Source organism: Neltuma alba, unplaced genomic scaffold (assembly GCF_004799145.2).
Source record: "Neltuma alba isolate B1F8T4 unplaced genomic scaffold, ASM479914v2 tig00010532_pilon, whole genome shotgun sequence".
NCBI classification, from domain to species: Eukaryota; Viridiplantae; Streptophyta; class Magnoliopsida; order Fabales; family Fabaceae; genus Neltuma; species Neltuma alba.
Genome location: NW_021635403.1, coordinates 335295 through 351184, shown reverse-complemented (window position 1 = coordinate 351184; position 15890 = coordinate 335295). Strand labels below are relative to the sequence as shown.

Below are 15890 nucleotides of genomic sequence, written 5' to 3'. Positions count from 1 at the left end.
TAAATGGAGAAAACATGTGACATTTAATAGGACCAAAAAAAATAAAGTTAATAGGTGTTGATGAATTTTATTATTTTTGCATCCAACTAAACTTTGTAGTGTCAAGTGTACTCCTAATGTAAATTTTATTGTTAAAAATACAATTTAAAATTGATTTTGTGAGCCCTACTAATGGTAAAGTATTGGATGTCAACAACGTGCCTCTTTTAATAACTTTATATATATTTTTATATTCAAATAAACTTTAGGGGTGTACAGTGCCTATTGTTTATTGAGATGAATTTTGTTACCCTTTGTAATAATTTTTTTGTCTGTTGGGATTTTATGGTAATTTTCCTTGAATGATTTTCCCTTGTCAAGCGCCCCTCAGCTTCGCTGCTTAAACCCGCCCGCGCCGAGGCTTATCCGTCTCTTTTGAGTTTACTGGTGCGATATCCGATGATACTCCAAGCGACGTCCTCTGGTTCTTCTCTCTTTTCTCCTTTTCTCGCTTGCAACAGAATCAATTATTTTCTCTGCTGTAAAGGACGCCGTAGCATTCGAATTTCTCGTTGGCATTTCAAACCTCGACATTTTGCAGGTACTTCCTATTAATTTCCTGCCTGCGATTTGAGTGAATTCGAGTTGTTTGCTAGTCAGCTAACGAGTTTTAAACTTGTCATATGCGTGTTGAATTTTATGTGATGCCATGACTAAATACTTGCCCTCCCTCATTTTCCTAGTAAATTGTTTAGCATAAATTTTATGTTTCCGGTTTGACGGGAAAGGAGTTTAACTCTCTTTGGAAATTCTAACCTTTCCCACTAGCTTTTTTCTTTTTGTTTTTCAATGATGGAAAAATGTCGATGGATGGATATGTTTTGCTTTATCCCTTTACGAAAAAACGGGAATCTTTCATGCTTTAGGAAATGACTGGCATCCGTTTTGATATTCAGTTGCTGCATCAGAGAATGGTGTCTTCACCTCTCCAGAGATTGCAAAATCTTTCGACTTTACTGCAGAAGAGCGCATATATAATTGGTATTTTTCCTATTATTAGTAAGAGCCTATTTTCTTTTGCAATTTGTTAATGTTAGTCATAGTAATTTCCTTACGGAGTCAATGATGTGTTGATATTCTTAGTTTCACATTAAATTTAATATCTCTCTTGGTGAGCAAGTCCTTCCTAGTTATTTTTTGTTTAAGTTGATTTTCTTGCTTTTGATTCAATTAAAAATCTGATTGCTGACTAAATGAACTGATGAGGGCTGTGGATTTGTCTTATGAGGAGCATGGAGCAATTTTGGCGGTAATAATGGTGGTGGTTTGAAGGTGAAAAGAAGATTGAGGTTTTATGTAGATCTGCCATCTGTTCGGTGGAATTGTGAAGTTTGTGGGGATTATACTATTGGAAGGCACTGATTATCAAGAGAAACAAATGAATAAATCTGAATTTCTGTTCCTTTGTGAACTATTTTTTTTTAGACATACAAGCTTTCAAAGGTTTTACTGAGTCTAGATGGCTGTATTGAAGAATGAAGAATGCAGAAGGACCATTTTTGGGGACTCCTCTGTTTCTTGGCATTGCATGCATATAAAAAATGTGGCTTTTCCTTCCGATTTAGTCTTTGGCTTATATATTACTGTTTATCTGGTGTTTAATTTAAAATTATTTTTTGCTAGGTGGGAGTCTCAAGGGTATTTTAGGCCAAACTTTGATCAGGGAACTGAGCCTTTTGTTATATCAATGCCACCTCCTAATGTTACAGGATCTCTGCACATGGGGCATGCGATGTTTGTGACTCTTGAGGTTTTAAATTTTCCTAATGGATTTCTGTTATCTGATGTCTCCAAGTATTTGCATATTTTGGTATCTACATTTACCAGACATGCATCAATGTGGTATAGAGGTCTTTTTAAATGGCAGAGGCTAAATAATACTTTGTTGATACAAACATAAATGATGCATTATGTTTGAGTTGATAACAATGATTTTTAACCCTCATTCTCCTTCTTCTCCTTTTCCTTCTCCTTTTTTTGGCTTAATTAAAATAATGTTTTTCTCATGCTTGCTATTCAGCCTTTCTTTTTAATAAAAAAAAATTAACCTTATACTTTGATGAGTTTATTAACAGTTCTTTGCAAGTTACACATGTAAGCAAGATGTTGTGTGTAACTTTGGGAAAGTAGGACTAAATGATGTTTTATTTCATTCTTTATGAATGCCACTTATTTGACTTCATAATAATGTTTTATTTATACTCTATTTGGTGTCTTTTGTCCTGGTGCATCTGACAAAATGTTGTCATGGTGAAGTATCCGTTCCCATTCTTATAATGCTCTGCTTTGCAGGATATTATGGTTAGATACCACCGCATGAAGGGAAGGCCAACGCTTTGGCTTCCTGGCACTGATCATGCTGGTATAGCAACTCAGGTTGGTCACTAAATCTTTGGGACTTTTATATTAGATTAGTGTAATTCTTAATTCACTTGTTTTCTGATAGGAACCAGTGGCCTTTACTAGTTTATTGTTCAGTAATTATTATGTTTTATGTTTTTTATGTTTTATTTTGTGTCTTGTGTTAACTGTTATAAGTGTCCAGTGTTAGTTACATCAATGTCAGTTTTATATGGATAGGATAAGGTAGTTATTTTCAGTTTATGTACCATAGTAAATACCATACATCTATTTTGCCACAGAAGGGGATGGGTGTAAAGCATTTTTCAGTTTGCCTTAAACTTGCTCTTGTCGTAGAATTTCAGATTCTGGTTCTAGGCTCCCCCCTTACTTTATCTTTCTCAGATCTTCTTTTCCCCTTTATTTCTGTGCTAACTCTCAAGATCTAATATTTTTTGTTGAATAGTATTAGATAGTACTTCATGCGTATAGTATGGTATGTTGTCTAGGTTCATTTCCCTAGCTTGTACTATGTACTTTCTCTTTTACTAGCTCACTAACTTAGAAGATACATAAGATATTCAGAACACACTCATATTCTATAATCTTTCTTTTCTTATCAAACTGAGCATTTTCTTTCTCCTAACATCTTGCAATTACTTTTCCATAGATTTCTCTTTCTCTAATAGTTCTCAATACTAAATTTGATGCTGATCTCTGATATCTTGTAGATGTGAAAGGAAAATAAAGCATTCATTCAGGGTGGTGTTCTATGTAATTTCTGTGTCATAGCCTTGACCCTTGTTGTCTGATATGTAATAAACAAAATGGGAGAGAGTTAGGAATTAGTTAAGGGAGTTTAATGGGTAGTTAAGGTGTATAAAAGGGACACAGGATGGATTATTCTAATCATGCTACGAGATTAAATGGATTGAGTCTCTCTTGTGTCTCTTCCTTTTTACTCTCTTCCTCTTCTCTCATTTTCTCCTCTTTCTTTTCCTGCCGCCTCCCTTTTCCTCTGTTTCTCCTTCCTTCCTATCTTACTTTCACATCACTGGTATCAAAGCCGAGCAGGGGTATCAGCTGCCCCCCAGTTGCTCCTCTAGCTTCTCTCAATTTTAGATCCCTTCCCAAATGTTTTTTAAAGTTCTTTTTATCATTAGATTCTACATAAAATGAGTGATATTTTGATATATTATGGGCAAAAAATGGTTTAGTTTTCAATTTTTTACGATTTTTCATAGATTTGATATTCTAAGATATCAAAATGTCTTCAATTTTTTTTTTGGGAAGGGGTCCAAAATTAAGGGGCCGTTGGGGGCACAGTTAGGGGGGTAGTTGACCCCCCGAGCCCATTGAAATGGGGTTCTTTAAGAGGGGGTATTATATTAATAAAAGGCAAGGTAGTTAGACATTAGGGAAGGTTGTTAATTATAAAATAGCTGCTAGACATTAGGGAATGTTAGTTATTAAATTGCTGTTAAACTTCACTTAGGACTGCCTATGTAAAGGTTTAATCTGAGGCAATTTTTGAATGTGAATACAAGTTTAGTATTATTCTAACATTCTCTACTCTCATTCTCTCTCATCTTTCTTGTTTTTTCCTTCTCTCTTTCTCTGTCCACTTCCCTGCCTTCTGGTACAAGCCGAAGAGAAAAGAAAGAGAGAAGGGACACAGAGAGAAGAGAACAGAGTTCGAACTTTTATTCACCCGTCAATTACACGTGAGGTGGTATTTATATTCTCTTGTCGTTTAGGAATCGAAGTCTGTTATAACTAATTCCTCATTCTGTTACAACGAAACGCACACTTGCTTCCCTGCCAGCTAAGCATCTAACACTTAAGCTACTGTTGACGTGTATCAATACTCCCCCCATTAAAAATTGTCCTTGTCCACAAGGATCTCACGAGCTGGAGCGATGGTTGGAAAATCAGGGAACTGGGACTGAATAAAAGGCAAATCTTCCCATGTGGCATCTTCAAGATTAGTGTGTCGCCATTGAACCACTACTTGAGTCACTGGTAAATTGCCCCGCTTAACGAGCTTCCTTCCCAGTATTGCCATTGGTTCTGCAGCAAAATGCCCATTATCGTCAACAAGGGGCAACATGGGACTAGCAGGAACATCCAGCCGAGTAGAACACTTGAGAAGAGAGATGTGAAAGACTGGGTGGATACGAGACCCCTCTGGTAGCTTTAATTCATAAGCAACAGAACCCACTCGTTTCAGTATCTCAAAAGGGCCGAAGTATCGAGCAGCGAGCTTGTGCAGGGAAGAGTTATTGATCAAATTTTTGCAAAAGGGATGTAGCTTTAGAAAAACCTTGTTGCCAACCATGAAGACTCGTTCAGAGCGATGTTTGTTGGCCTGATGAACCATATGCTGCTGAGCTTTTAACAGGTGGGTCCTGAGGAGTTAACTGGTGAGTTCATGAGAAAGACACATGATTGACTACCTCCATGTTCCCCTGGAATATAAGGGAGGTGTGCTGGAGGTTCAATACCATAAACGGCCTGCAAGGGAGTCATTCCAATAGCTGAGTGGTACGTCGTGTAATACCATAATTCAGCAAGCGAAAGCCAATTTGCCCATTGCTTGGGAAGATCACCTGTCATGCACCTCAAATAACATTCTAAGCAGTGATTTAGGACCTCCGTCTGCCCATCAGATTGGGGATGATAGGCAGAAGAAAAATTCAGTTTGACCCCATAAAGGCGGAACAACTCTCGCCAAAATTTCCCACCAAAAATAGGGTCCCTATTGGTAACAATGGATTTAGGAAATCCATGCAGCTTAACAATAGTGTCCATGAAAACTTGAGCAACTTCCCGTATATGGATGTCTAAGGGCGACGAAATGGGCCGTCTTGCTTAGCCGATCAACCACAACTAATATAGTTGTTTTAGAGTATGACTTGGGTAAGCCACTAATGAAATCCATGGACAGGTCGGTCCAAATATGCTCAGGAACTGGCAAGGGTTGGAGTAAGCTAGGTGATGCTAAAGTTTCATATTTGAACCTCTAACACGTAATGCAATTGCGAACGAACTCCCTGACATCATGTTCAAGACCTTTCCAATAAAAGACAGCAGAAATACGTCGAAATGTGGGAGTAATACCAGAATGCTCGCTAATGGCGTCATTGTGGAAATAACCGAGTAGATTAGAACGTAAGTTGCGGTCAGCACCCACAACAAGTCTGCCTTTTCTTTTAAGGAGAGAAGATTTCCAGGAATAATCAGAATGTGAAGATGGGTCTCGTTCGAGGTCTTGAATTAAACGTTGTATGTGGTCATCATGCTCCCAAGATTCCTTAACACGTTGATGTAGAGAAGTAGTAGGGGAAGTAATAGCAGCTAAGGTAGCATCATGCTGGTGAGATAAGGCATCTGCGACAGTGTTCTCACGACCTTTACGATATTCAATCTCGTAGGAAAGCCCCTAGAGTTTATTCAACCATTTCAACTAATTAGGAGAAATAGACTTTTGTTCCAATAAGTGTTTTAATGGTAGATGGTCTGTGCGAATGGTGAAGGTGCGACCCACTAGGTAAGATCTCCACTACTTAACAACAAAGATGATGGCCATCAACTCACGTTCATAGGTAGATGGGGCTCGTTTGCGAGGGCTCAAAACCTTGCCTGCAAAAGCCAGAGGATGACCCAATTGCATTAGAACGGCCCCCATACTCGAACCAGAAGCATCAGTCTCGATGACAAATTTTTCATCAAAGTTAGGGAGCGCAAGAACAGGGGAGGAAGTCATGGTAGTTTTAAGAGTAGCAAAGGCCGTGTTAGCCTCAGAGGACCACTTAAACTTTTCATCCTGCTTCAGTAAATTTGTCAAAGGGGCACAAATGGAGTCATAGTTCTTGACAAATCTTCTATAATAACCGGTGAGACCCAAGAAACTTCTCAAGGCTTTCAATGAAGTGGAAATAGGCCAAGTAAGAATTGCTGCTATCTTTTCAGGGTCTGCCTCCACGCCTTTTTCAGATATTAGGTGTCCCAAATAATGAACCTGAGTGGCGGCAAAAACACATTTGGTTCTCTTTGCAAATAAGAATGGACAGAGCCTGAATCAGATGGTGAATGTGAGAATCCCAATCCTTACTGTAAATGAGAATATCATCGAAAAAAACCAAAATGAATTGGTGTAAGAACTGTTTAAAAACAGAGTTCATGAGTCCCTGAAATGTTGCCGGCGCATTGCTCAAACCGAAAGGCATGACTACGAATTCGTACAACCCATCATGAGTTCTGAATGTCGTTTTGTGAATGTCTGGGGAGTACATCTGAATCTGATGATAGCCTGAACGAAGGTCTAGCTTGGAAAAGAAGGAGGCGCCATGTAGTTCATTGAGCAGCTCCTTAATGAGAGGAATAGGAAACTTGTCTTTAATTGTAGCATCATTTAGGCGGCGATAGTCAACACAGAAGCGCCATGTACTGTCCTTCTTATGAACCAACACAACGGGGGCAGTAAATGGACTATGATTGGGTTGTATGATTCTCGAAAGTAACATCTAGTGCACTTGTTTCTCAATCTCCTCTTTCTGCAGGGGTCCATAGCGATAGGGATGGCAACTGATGGGATTATCGCTCTTGAGATGAATTCGGTGATCAAAATCACGTGGTGGGGGAAGCGAAGTTGGTTCGGCGAACACATTTGAAAAAGAGTTGATGACTTCCTCCAGTTGAGCTTATCGGTCAAAAGATAAAGTTGTGAGCTAGTGCAAATGGCAGAAGACATCAGTGTCAGATCCTACTTGAATTAAAAACGTGTTAGGCATGGACGATGTCTTGAATTCCCACTGAATCCTCACAAGGCCCGGTGTTGTTAGAGCCCAACCCATGTAACTCATAAAACCTATCACGGTACATGAAAGCCATGCAATGTCGCTCCATATCTAGCATAATACGGCCCAGCTTCTGAAGCCATTGAGCACCTAGTATGAGATCAAATTGGCCCAGGTCCATTACCAAAAAGTCATTAGAAAACCAAGACCCTTGCATTGACCATGATAGGTTGTGAGAGAACTTATCAATGATGAGTGTTCGCCCACCTGCAACGTTAACATGCATTGCTCCTTCTGTAGTCACCTGTAGATGCAGGTGTTTTGCCAATGAAGCATTGACAACATTGTGTGTGCTGCTCGTGTCAACAAGGATCACAATTCGACACCTCTTGATGTAACCTTCAATGCGAGATGTAGAAGCACCTGAAGCGCCGTTAACTGCGTTGATAGTAGCCATTGGCACTTCTTGTGAAGTACCATCTTCTAAATTATCAACAGCATCCACAAACTCCTCATCGATGGTCTTTGGAATTACTAGCATTATGACTTGAGACTGTTTACACTTGTGAGAGGTCGAATATCGTTCATTGCACCAGTAACACAACCCTTTCTTTTGGTGATCCTCCATCTCCTTCTTTGACAAGGTGATCGAAGGTTTATTAGCAGAAGGTGCTGAAGAGGAGGACGAAGTAGTCGTGAGCCCTGATTTCTGAAATGGAGAGGGAGACCATGTGGAAAATGACGTCGAGGACTGTTGTAAAGGAGGTGAAGTGGAGGGAAACATGCATGATTTCAATGTTGGATTAGCCGTGCACCACGCTGCGATGGTCTGTTCTTGAATTCTGGCCGTTTACATGAGGCTCGCAAGGCTAGACGGTTTGAATGCGTCGACAAAGGATTGAATATCAGGACGAAGGCCACCTAGAAAACAATCCATGGCAACCGTTTCTGGAAGGTCAACTTCCGTAAGTAAATCGTCGAATGCCTCTATGTATTCATTGACGGTTGTTGTTTGCTGAAGTTGTTTCAGCTGTAGCATGGGACTGAGATGGTTAACCTCCGTAAATCTTGCTTCCAAATGGCTAAAGTATTGGTCCCACGAAAGGTTGTTTTTACGTCTTGTCTTCATGAAATTCAAATGCCATTTGAGCGCCTTTCCCTCCAGGTGAATGCTCAGAAGACATATTCGGTGCTCCATTGATGTGGAGTTGACGGTAAAAAATTGCTTGCAGCGATAAGACCATCCGCGAAAATCTGAACCATCAAAACGCGGGAATTCCACTCGGGTCGATTTGGAAGGGGCGAAGTACTGGTTCGAGGAATGACCAAACGTGCCAAATTGAAGATCCCTCTGATTCGAACTAGTAGAGCCACCATTATGCTCTTTAAGACTCTGTTTTGCCAGTTGCGTCACAGTGCTGGTGAGATTCTGCAAGCATGATTCGATGCGTAACATGGATTGCTTCAGGTCGGAAATGTCCGAAGAATTCTATTCAAGATGAGCGTGGCTTCTTTCAAACAAACTAGTGTGCATCTCCCTTCAAACAAAACAGTGTGCATCTCCAATCGTTGCTCCAAGTTGTTCAACCGGTCCGAGGAGCGTGTATCTGGCACCATAGCCAGAGATCGGCTCTGATACCCAATACCAACAAGCCGAAGAGAAAAGAAAGAGAGAAGAGACACAGAGAGAAGAGAATAGAGTTCAAACTTTTATTCACTCGTCAATTACACATGAGGTGGTATTTATATTCTCTTGCCGTTTAGGAATCGAAGTCTGTTATAACTAATTCCTCATTCTGTTACAACAAAACGCACATTTGCTCCCCTGCCACCTAAGCATCTAACACTTAAGCTACTGTTGACATGTATCATCTTCCTTCTATCTTTCTTATCTTCTTCACCCTTGCTCATCAAAGTCATTCCTTTTTGCATCAATCAGTTAGTTTCTCAGAATATGTGATCTCTACTTTGAGAAATCCCTTGTGATCTTTTTTTTTTTTTTAACTGTCGACCTTGGAGAGGCATTCTTATAATTTGCATTGGGGATGCGGTAAGGGAGGGAAATTATTTTGAGTGAAAGAAGTGAAAGCCGTAAGTGTAACTTGTTCCATTTGTTGAGATTATTCTTATTTCCTGTTGATAGTGGGTTTGGCAGGCCTTAGAGGCGTTCTTGTTTTCCTTAAATAGTTTGTTGGGATGAGGGAAGCAGAGTTCTTTATTTGGGGATTGCTTGTTACAGTTATGCAGACTACTGGTGGTCTTTCTCCCAATATATTTTTTTGAATGTGATGGTATTTGATTTTGCATCCCTTAGTTGCTTGGGGTATGGCTTTGACTTTTTGAAATTGTTAGAAATCTCAGCCCTAATATCTCTCCACTGACCGTTGCTAAAATCTCTCCTATTTATGGTTCCTAATATTACGGACAGATCTTAGAGGATATGATTCCTCCTTGTATTTATTAGCCTTAAGTATATTTTATTACCTCTGGTTATACAAGATAGCACTCAGTAGTCTATTTAACTGTTAGGTTTCTTATCAATAATACAATGAATTATTCAGGATCTTCTCTCCCAACCTTCAATTCTATTATAATCGACATGGTATCAGAGCTGTGGTAATTCAAAATGAATTTTGATGAATTTCCACCCCTGTTTGGCTTGATGCGACAAAACCCATGGAATGGGTCGATAGCATTGATCACAGGATCATCTCCCATAACCTAGTCAAACACTACAGGTGCTACATCCTCGACCCTGAGTTTGTTGACTGGCCCAGGATTAGTGTCGACCATGGCACCAAAGCTCAACCCAGCATCGGAGACTCAAAACATGGTAATTACGCATAAATTAAGTGGCAGCAATTACCTTAGGTGGTCCCAAAGTGTGCTGATGTACCTAAGGGGGAGGCTAAAGGAAAAATACGTCAATGGTGAAGCAAACCAACCACTCCCGAATGATCCTACTTTGGACACTTGGTTTGTAGAAAACAATTAGGTGATGTCGATGCTGTGCAATTCAATCACCCTTGAAATCAGTGAAGGTTACCTCTTTGCAAGAACTGCTAAGGAAATCTGGGATGCTGCAAAAAGCACTTACTGTTCCACGGATAACACAGTAGCATTATTCCAGTTAAAGAAACAACTCAATGAGTTGAAACAAGGTAAAATGTCTGTTATGCAATTTTATAGCTCACTTATTTGTATTTGGCAGCAATTAGATCTCTTTGAAGTATACACTTGTAAGTGTGTAGAAGATGCACAGTACTATGGATAATTGGTAAAGGAGAGAATGTATGTGTTGCTCGTATGACTGACTGAGGAATTTGAAGAAGAGGTAGAGTTATGGGGATTAAATCCCTTCTATCTCTCTCTGAAACCTTCAACATGATAAAATGTGAGGAAAGCCGAAAGCAACTCACCAAAGGAGTCCTAACTCAAGATGAAATGTTGGCCTTAGTTGCTAAGGGACCTAATCCCGTAGAAACAACTAGCAAGAAGAGTGACAAGTGGCATGACTACTGTAATAAAAAGAGACACACTAGAGACATATGCTGGAAGCTGCATGGAAAACCCCCTAACCAAAGAAATAAACAGAAAGCAAGTGGCAAGGGATATCATGTGGAAAGCCGAGAAGAGAGTGGAGACAATCTAAGCAAGGAAGAACTCCAACTCCTATGCAAATAGCTTGAGAAGCAAATGAGCACACCAAATGTAAATTTGGTGAAGTCAAGTAATTCTATTACTGCTCTTAATATTGTGGAAACTGGTAATGATGTTTGGATTATTGATTCTTGTGCTACTGACCATATGACTGGTAATAAAGAATTATTTTCATCTATTAAACACTGTTATGAAGATCTCAAAGTTAAAGTAGCAAACGGCATTTCACTCCAGTAAGGGGGGTAGGTACAATTCAACTATCACCTCACCTAATAATTCATAACATGTTATATGTGTCTGAGCGAGCTTACAACCTAGTTTTTGTCACTAAACTGACTGAGGGATAGAAATGTCAAGTGTTTTTTTTTTTTTGTTGATAATAGATGTGTGATTCAGGAAATGACCTCGAGAAGGAAGATTGGCATCGCTAAGGAATGGGACAGACTCTCCTACTTTAAAGGAACAAAGAGATAGACAAATAAAGCCTTAGTTAGCTCAGACTCCCAAAATAAAGTTGTAGTGCTATGGCACCAAAGATTGGGCCATCCTAGTTTCATCCACACGAAGCTCATGTTTCCCAATTTATTTAATAAAAATTCCTCTCATTTCCTATGTGATACATGCCAATTTGCTAAACAAACAAAAGCCACTTATCCTCAACACTCTTACAAACGTACTTCTCCTTTCACTATGATTCACTTGACATAGGGGACTAGCAAAAATCAAAACTCTTTCTAATAGAAGATGATTTGTCACCTTCATTGATGATCACACAAGGGTAACATGAGTATATTTACTTAGAGAAAAATTTGAAATTCATGACACTTTCAAAAGGTTCCCTATACTTATTAAGAGTCAATTTCAAACCTCAATAAAAGTCCTTAGAAGTGATAATGCACGAGAATACATAAGCAAACAATTCACAGAATACTTAGAACAGCAAGGAATACATTATCAAACCTCTTGCATTGACACTTCCCAACAGAATGGAGTAGCCAAAAGAAAGAATAGGCATTTACTTGAGGTCACCTAAGCCCTCTTATTGGGGAGGAATGTCCCAAGCTTCTTCTGGGGAGAAGCAATACTCACTGCAACTCATCTCATCAATCGGATACCTTCTAAAACACTCAACTCCACATCTGCTATTCAAAAGTTTCTTGAAATCTACACCCATGTTCCCCTCATCAGCAACTTACCTCAAAAGGTTTTTGGATGTGTGGCATTTGTCTACAACAATAATGGAGGAAAACTTGATTCAAAAGCAGAAAAATGCATTTTTCTAGAATATCCAACCACCCAAAAAGGATATAAATTTTACTGTCCAGTCACTAAGAACCTCTGTCTCTAAAGATGTAGTATTTTATGAGGAAAAAGCATATTATCCTAAATTACCCATTCAAGGAGAGAATTATGGGTTGAAGAATGGCTAATTCAGGAGGTCCCTTATACTAAAAGACTTAAAAACAGTCACTAGAACTGAACAAGCAGAAAACGTCCCCAACACAATAGAAAACATAGAAAATATCCCCATTACACCTGAAACAGAAACTCAAATCACACCTGAAATTGAAAACACTGAAACAGCACCTGGATTCTCAGAAAATACACACACCAGACTTGAAACTTCAAAAAATGATCCAGCAACACCACGAAGTCACTCAAACAGACTTGCAACTAATAATCAGATCCATGAGAACACGGAACTAAGTACTAGAAACAATGAATAAGGAAATGATGATGATAGTCTCTCCTACTTTAAGGTGCAACCATGATTCCAATCCTATGACAGGTTCAGAAGATCTAGGTTGGCCTATTGCTCTCTAAAAAGGGAAAAGATCTTGTACTCAATACCCTGTACAAAAATTTGTGTCTTATGGTAACTTATCCTCTAGAATGCAAAGCTTTGTGATAAATAGTTAACAGATAAAAATACTCGACAGCAAGCCATTTCAGACTCAAACTGGAGAAAGGCGGTAGAGGAGGAGCTGAAAGCACTAGGGGAAAATAGAACTTGGGATATCACTACTTTGCCACAAGGAAAGAAGGTGGTAGGCTATAAGTGGGTCTTCACTCCAAAGTTCAATCTAGATGGAAGCTTGAACAAATATAAAGCAAGGCTGGTAGCATAAGGGTACACCCAAACACATGGAATAGACTATCAAGAAACCTTCACGCCAGTGGCCAAGTTCTATACTATTAATGTGCTACTCTCTGTAGCAGCCAACCTTGATTGGCCCCTACACCAACTAGATGTGAAGAACACGTTCTTAAATGAGGACTCAGGAAGTCTATATGGAAATTCCTGATGGTGTTTGAAGAGCAGAAAATGCTACTCAAGTTTGCAAACTGAGAAAGTTCCTATATGGACTCAAACAGTCTCCTAGGGCTTGGCTTGACAAATTTGCAAAGGCACTAAAGAAGGATGGTTATACACAAGGACAGGCAGATCACACTGTGTTCACTTGACACAACAACAAGGTCACTATTCTCTTGGTGTATGTTGATGACATTGTGATTACTGGAGATGATGAGAAGGCTATAGCCCAATTAAAGAAAGAACTAGCTTCAAAATTCCAAGTAAAAGACCTAGGCCAGATGAGGTATTTTCTTGGGATGGAGATTGCCGGAAATAAGGAAGGAATCAATGTATCCCAACATAAATACACTTTAGACCTCCTACAAGAAATAGGACTTCTTGGAACTAAATTAGATGAGATTCCAATGGAAACTACTTGCAATCTGGAAATCAAACCAAACTTGGTAGACTAGATTCTTGGTCATCTCGATACTGGACTGATTGCCACACTATAGTTGTAGAGGTCCCTCATGTTTGATCTTCAATTCCTTTAGAGGTCTAATTATCTAGATTCCTTCACAGACTCCTAAAGCTACTACTCTAATTCTGCTTCTATACTACTTGTGCATACAACGTTCTGTTTCTTGCTTCTCCAAGTAACCAAGTCTCCCCACACGTAGGTGTAGTACCCTGTTGTTCATCGCCTGTTCTCCACTGATCTCCCATGATCTGCATTAGTGAAGATTTCTATTCCCCTTGTTCTGTTATCCCCAAAAAAGATTCCTTTTCCTGGATTCAGTTTCAAGTACCTTAGAATCCTGTATTCTGCTTCTGTGTGTTCCTCTTGGGGTTGGTGCATGAATTGACTCACTACCCCTACAGCATAGCTAATGTCTAGGTGTATGTGGGTTAGGTATATGAGTTTACCCACAGTTTGAACAAATCGCAGACATTATGACAAAGCCTCTGGCTAGAACACAATTTGAAGGACTTTGAAGCAAGCTGGGAATGCTTGACATTTATTTTCCAGCTTGAGGGGGAGTGTTCGAAATCTCAGCCCTAATATCTCTGTGTTGATCGTTGCTAAAATCTCTCCTCTTTATGGTTCCTAATATCACGGACACATCTTGGAGGATATGATTCCTGCCTGTATTTATTAGTCTTAAATATATTTTATTACCTCTGATTGTAGAAGATAGCACTTAGTAGCCTATTTAACTGCTGGGTTTCTCATCAATAATATGATGAATTATTCCATATCGTCTCTCCCAACCTTCAATTCTGTTATAATCGACAGAAATATTTAATGAACATTGGTTTTCTGTACTAATATGGGAGGAGCTGTTATTTAGCTATTACTTAAATACTTAAATGTGCAACAAAAAGGAGTGTCTATTCTTCATTGTTTTTTCTCTTATCTTTCTTGCAGACGTTACCTTGGAAATAATGTCATTCAATTAGTTGGTTGATCTGCCTTAGGCTTTACATTAGTTTGTGGCATTAGGTAATCATTGCATTGTGTCCTCATTATTTTGTCTTTAGCTGAAGCTATAATTATTCCTGTGATGAATTTTATTATGCTCTTTCCAGTTGGTTGTTGAAAGAATGCTTGCATCTGAAGGAATAAAAAGGACTGAATTGAGTAGAGAGGAATTCACATACCGAGTTTGGCAGTGGAAAGAGAAGTATGTCTTATCTCAAAATTTAGTTTTACATCTACCTTGTTAAGGATGCACAGGCATCGTTGTTGGCTGTCTTACATGAAGTCTTGTCTTATTTGCTTAATGGACCTATTTGCTATTAGAAACTTGAATTCAAAAACTTTTATTGGGGAATGATTTGTGACAAAGGTAACCTGATGCGTCTGGCATGCAGCTTCAATTTTCACAGAAATAATATCAATTGAGTAGATATAAGTAAACGCCTTCCATTTGTCATGATGAACTCAAACTCTTCAAGCCCAAAGGGCTTTTGTGTGAGGTGCTGTGCACATGTTAGAGATTGTAGTTAATTTTATCATAGTTCTTCACTTCATGACTTTATATTTTTGTGTTGAAATGATTTGGGATGATCAAGATATTGATCTTCTGCCCCCAGATCTGGTCTGATCTTGTAAAAAAACTGCAAGGAATGAAGATCCAGTTTGTGGGATCACGTGATCTTGATCAATCCTGGATTAGAAAGCTAGGCAAAACGTGCATTTTTGCTCGGGTGATTTTAAATGAGTCCTTCTGCTCAAGGCTGAAGAGCTAAGTCCTTCTTTGGCAAAGTGTTCTTTGTCCCGTCCATTTGTTCTTGTTTTTTTTTGATGGATCCGGTTTTACATTAGCTTTTTCATTTTGAATGTTGCACATATGATGTGGGTTAATTATGAAAATATAATTGAATGGTGTGTCTAGCTTAACATTTGGAGCACCTGATTAAGATGGATTAATGTTTCCCACTATTTATAATTCCTCAAATTTATTCACTATTAAGAAATGATAATTTTCATTTTGTGATTTTACTTTGCCCTTTGTTCCGTAAGTTATCATCAACCTGTTTCCCTTGCCTTATCATAAGTTTCATTTAATTTTTCGCACATCATCAGGTATGGGGGAACCATCACAAATCAGATCAAGAGACTTGGTGCTTCTTGTGACTGGACTAGAGAACACTTCACCCTAGATGAACAGCTAAGTCGTAAGGCAGTTCTCAACCAATTGGAACTCTAACTAATCTATGAGGTTATATAGCTGTTTTGAAGGGTTGTATGG

At 39.0% G+C, this 15890-nt stretch overlaps 1 protein-coding gene across 3 annotated transcripts in view; it reads left to right on the top strand.

Moving 5' to 3' along the window:
* The first annotated feature begins 408 nt into the window (after positions 1–408).
* Positions 409–15890, top strand: part of LOC114756884 (valine--tRNA ligase, chloroplastic/mitochondrial 2) — a 51483-nt gene continuing 36001 nt past the window's right edge. For 2 of the 3 annotated variants that reach the window (XM_028945830.1, XM_028945829.1), the window contains exons 1-6: positions 409–580; positions 936–1020; positions 1663–1789; positions 2332–2415; positions 14725–14819; positions 15725–15816. In XM_028945830.1, coding sequence (XP_028801663.1) covers positions 439–580; positions 936–1020; positions 1663–1789; positions 2332–2415; positions 14725–14819; positions 15725–15816 — 625 coding nt within the window. In that variant the 5' untranslated portion in view covers positions 409–438. Of the gene's footprint in view, positions 581–935; positions 1021–1270; positions 1312–1662; positions 1790–2331; positions 2416–14724; positions 14820–15724; positions 15817–15890 lie in introns of those variants that run through there. The other variant, XM_028945831.1, reaches the window with a different exon arrangement.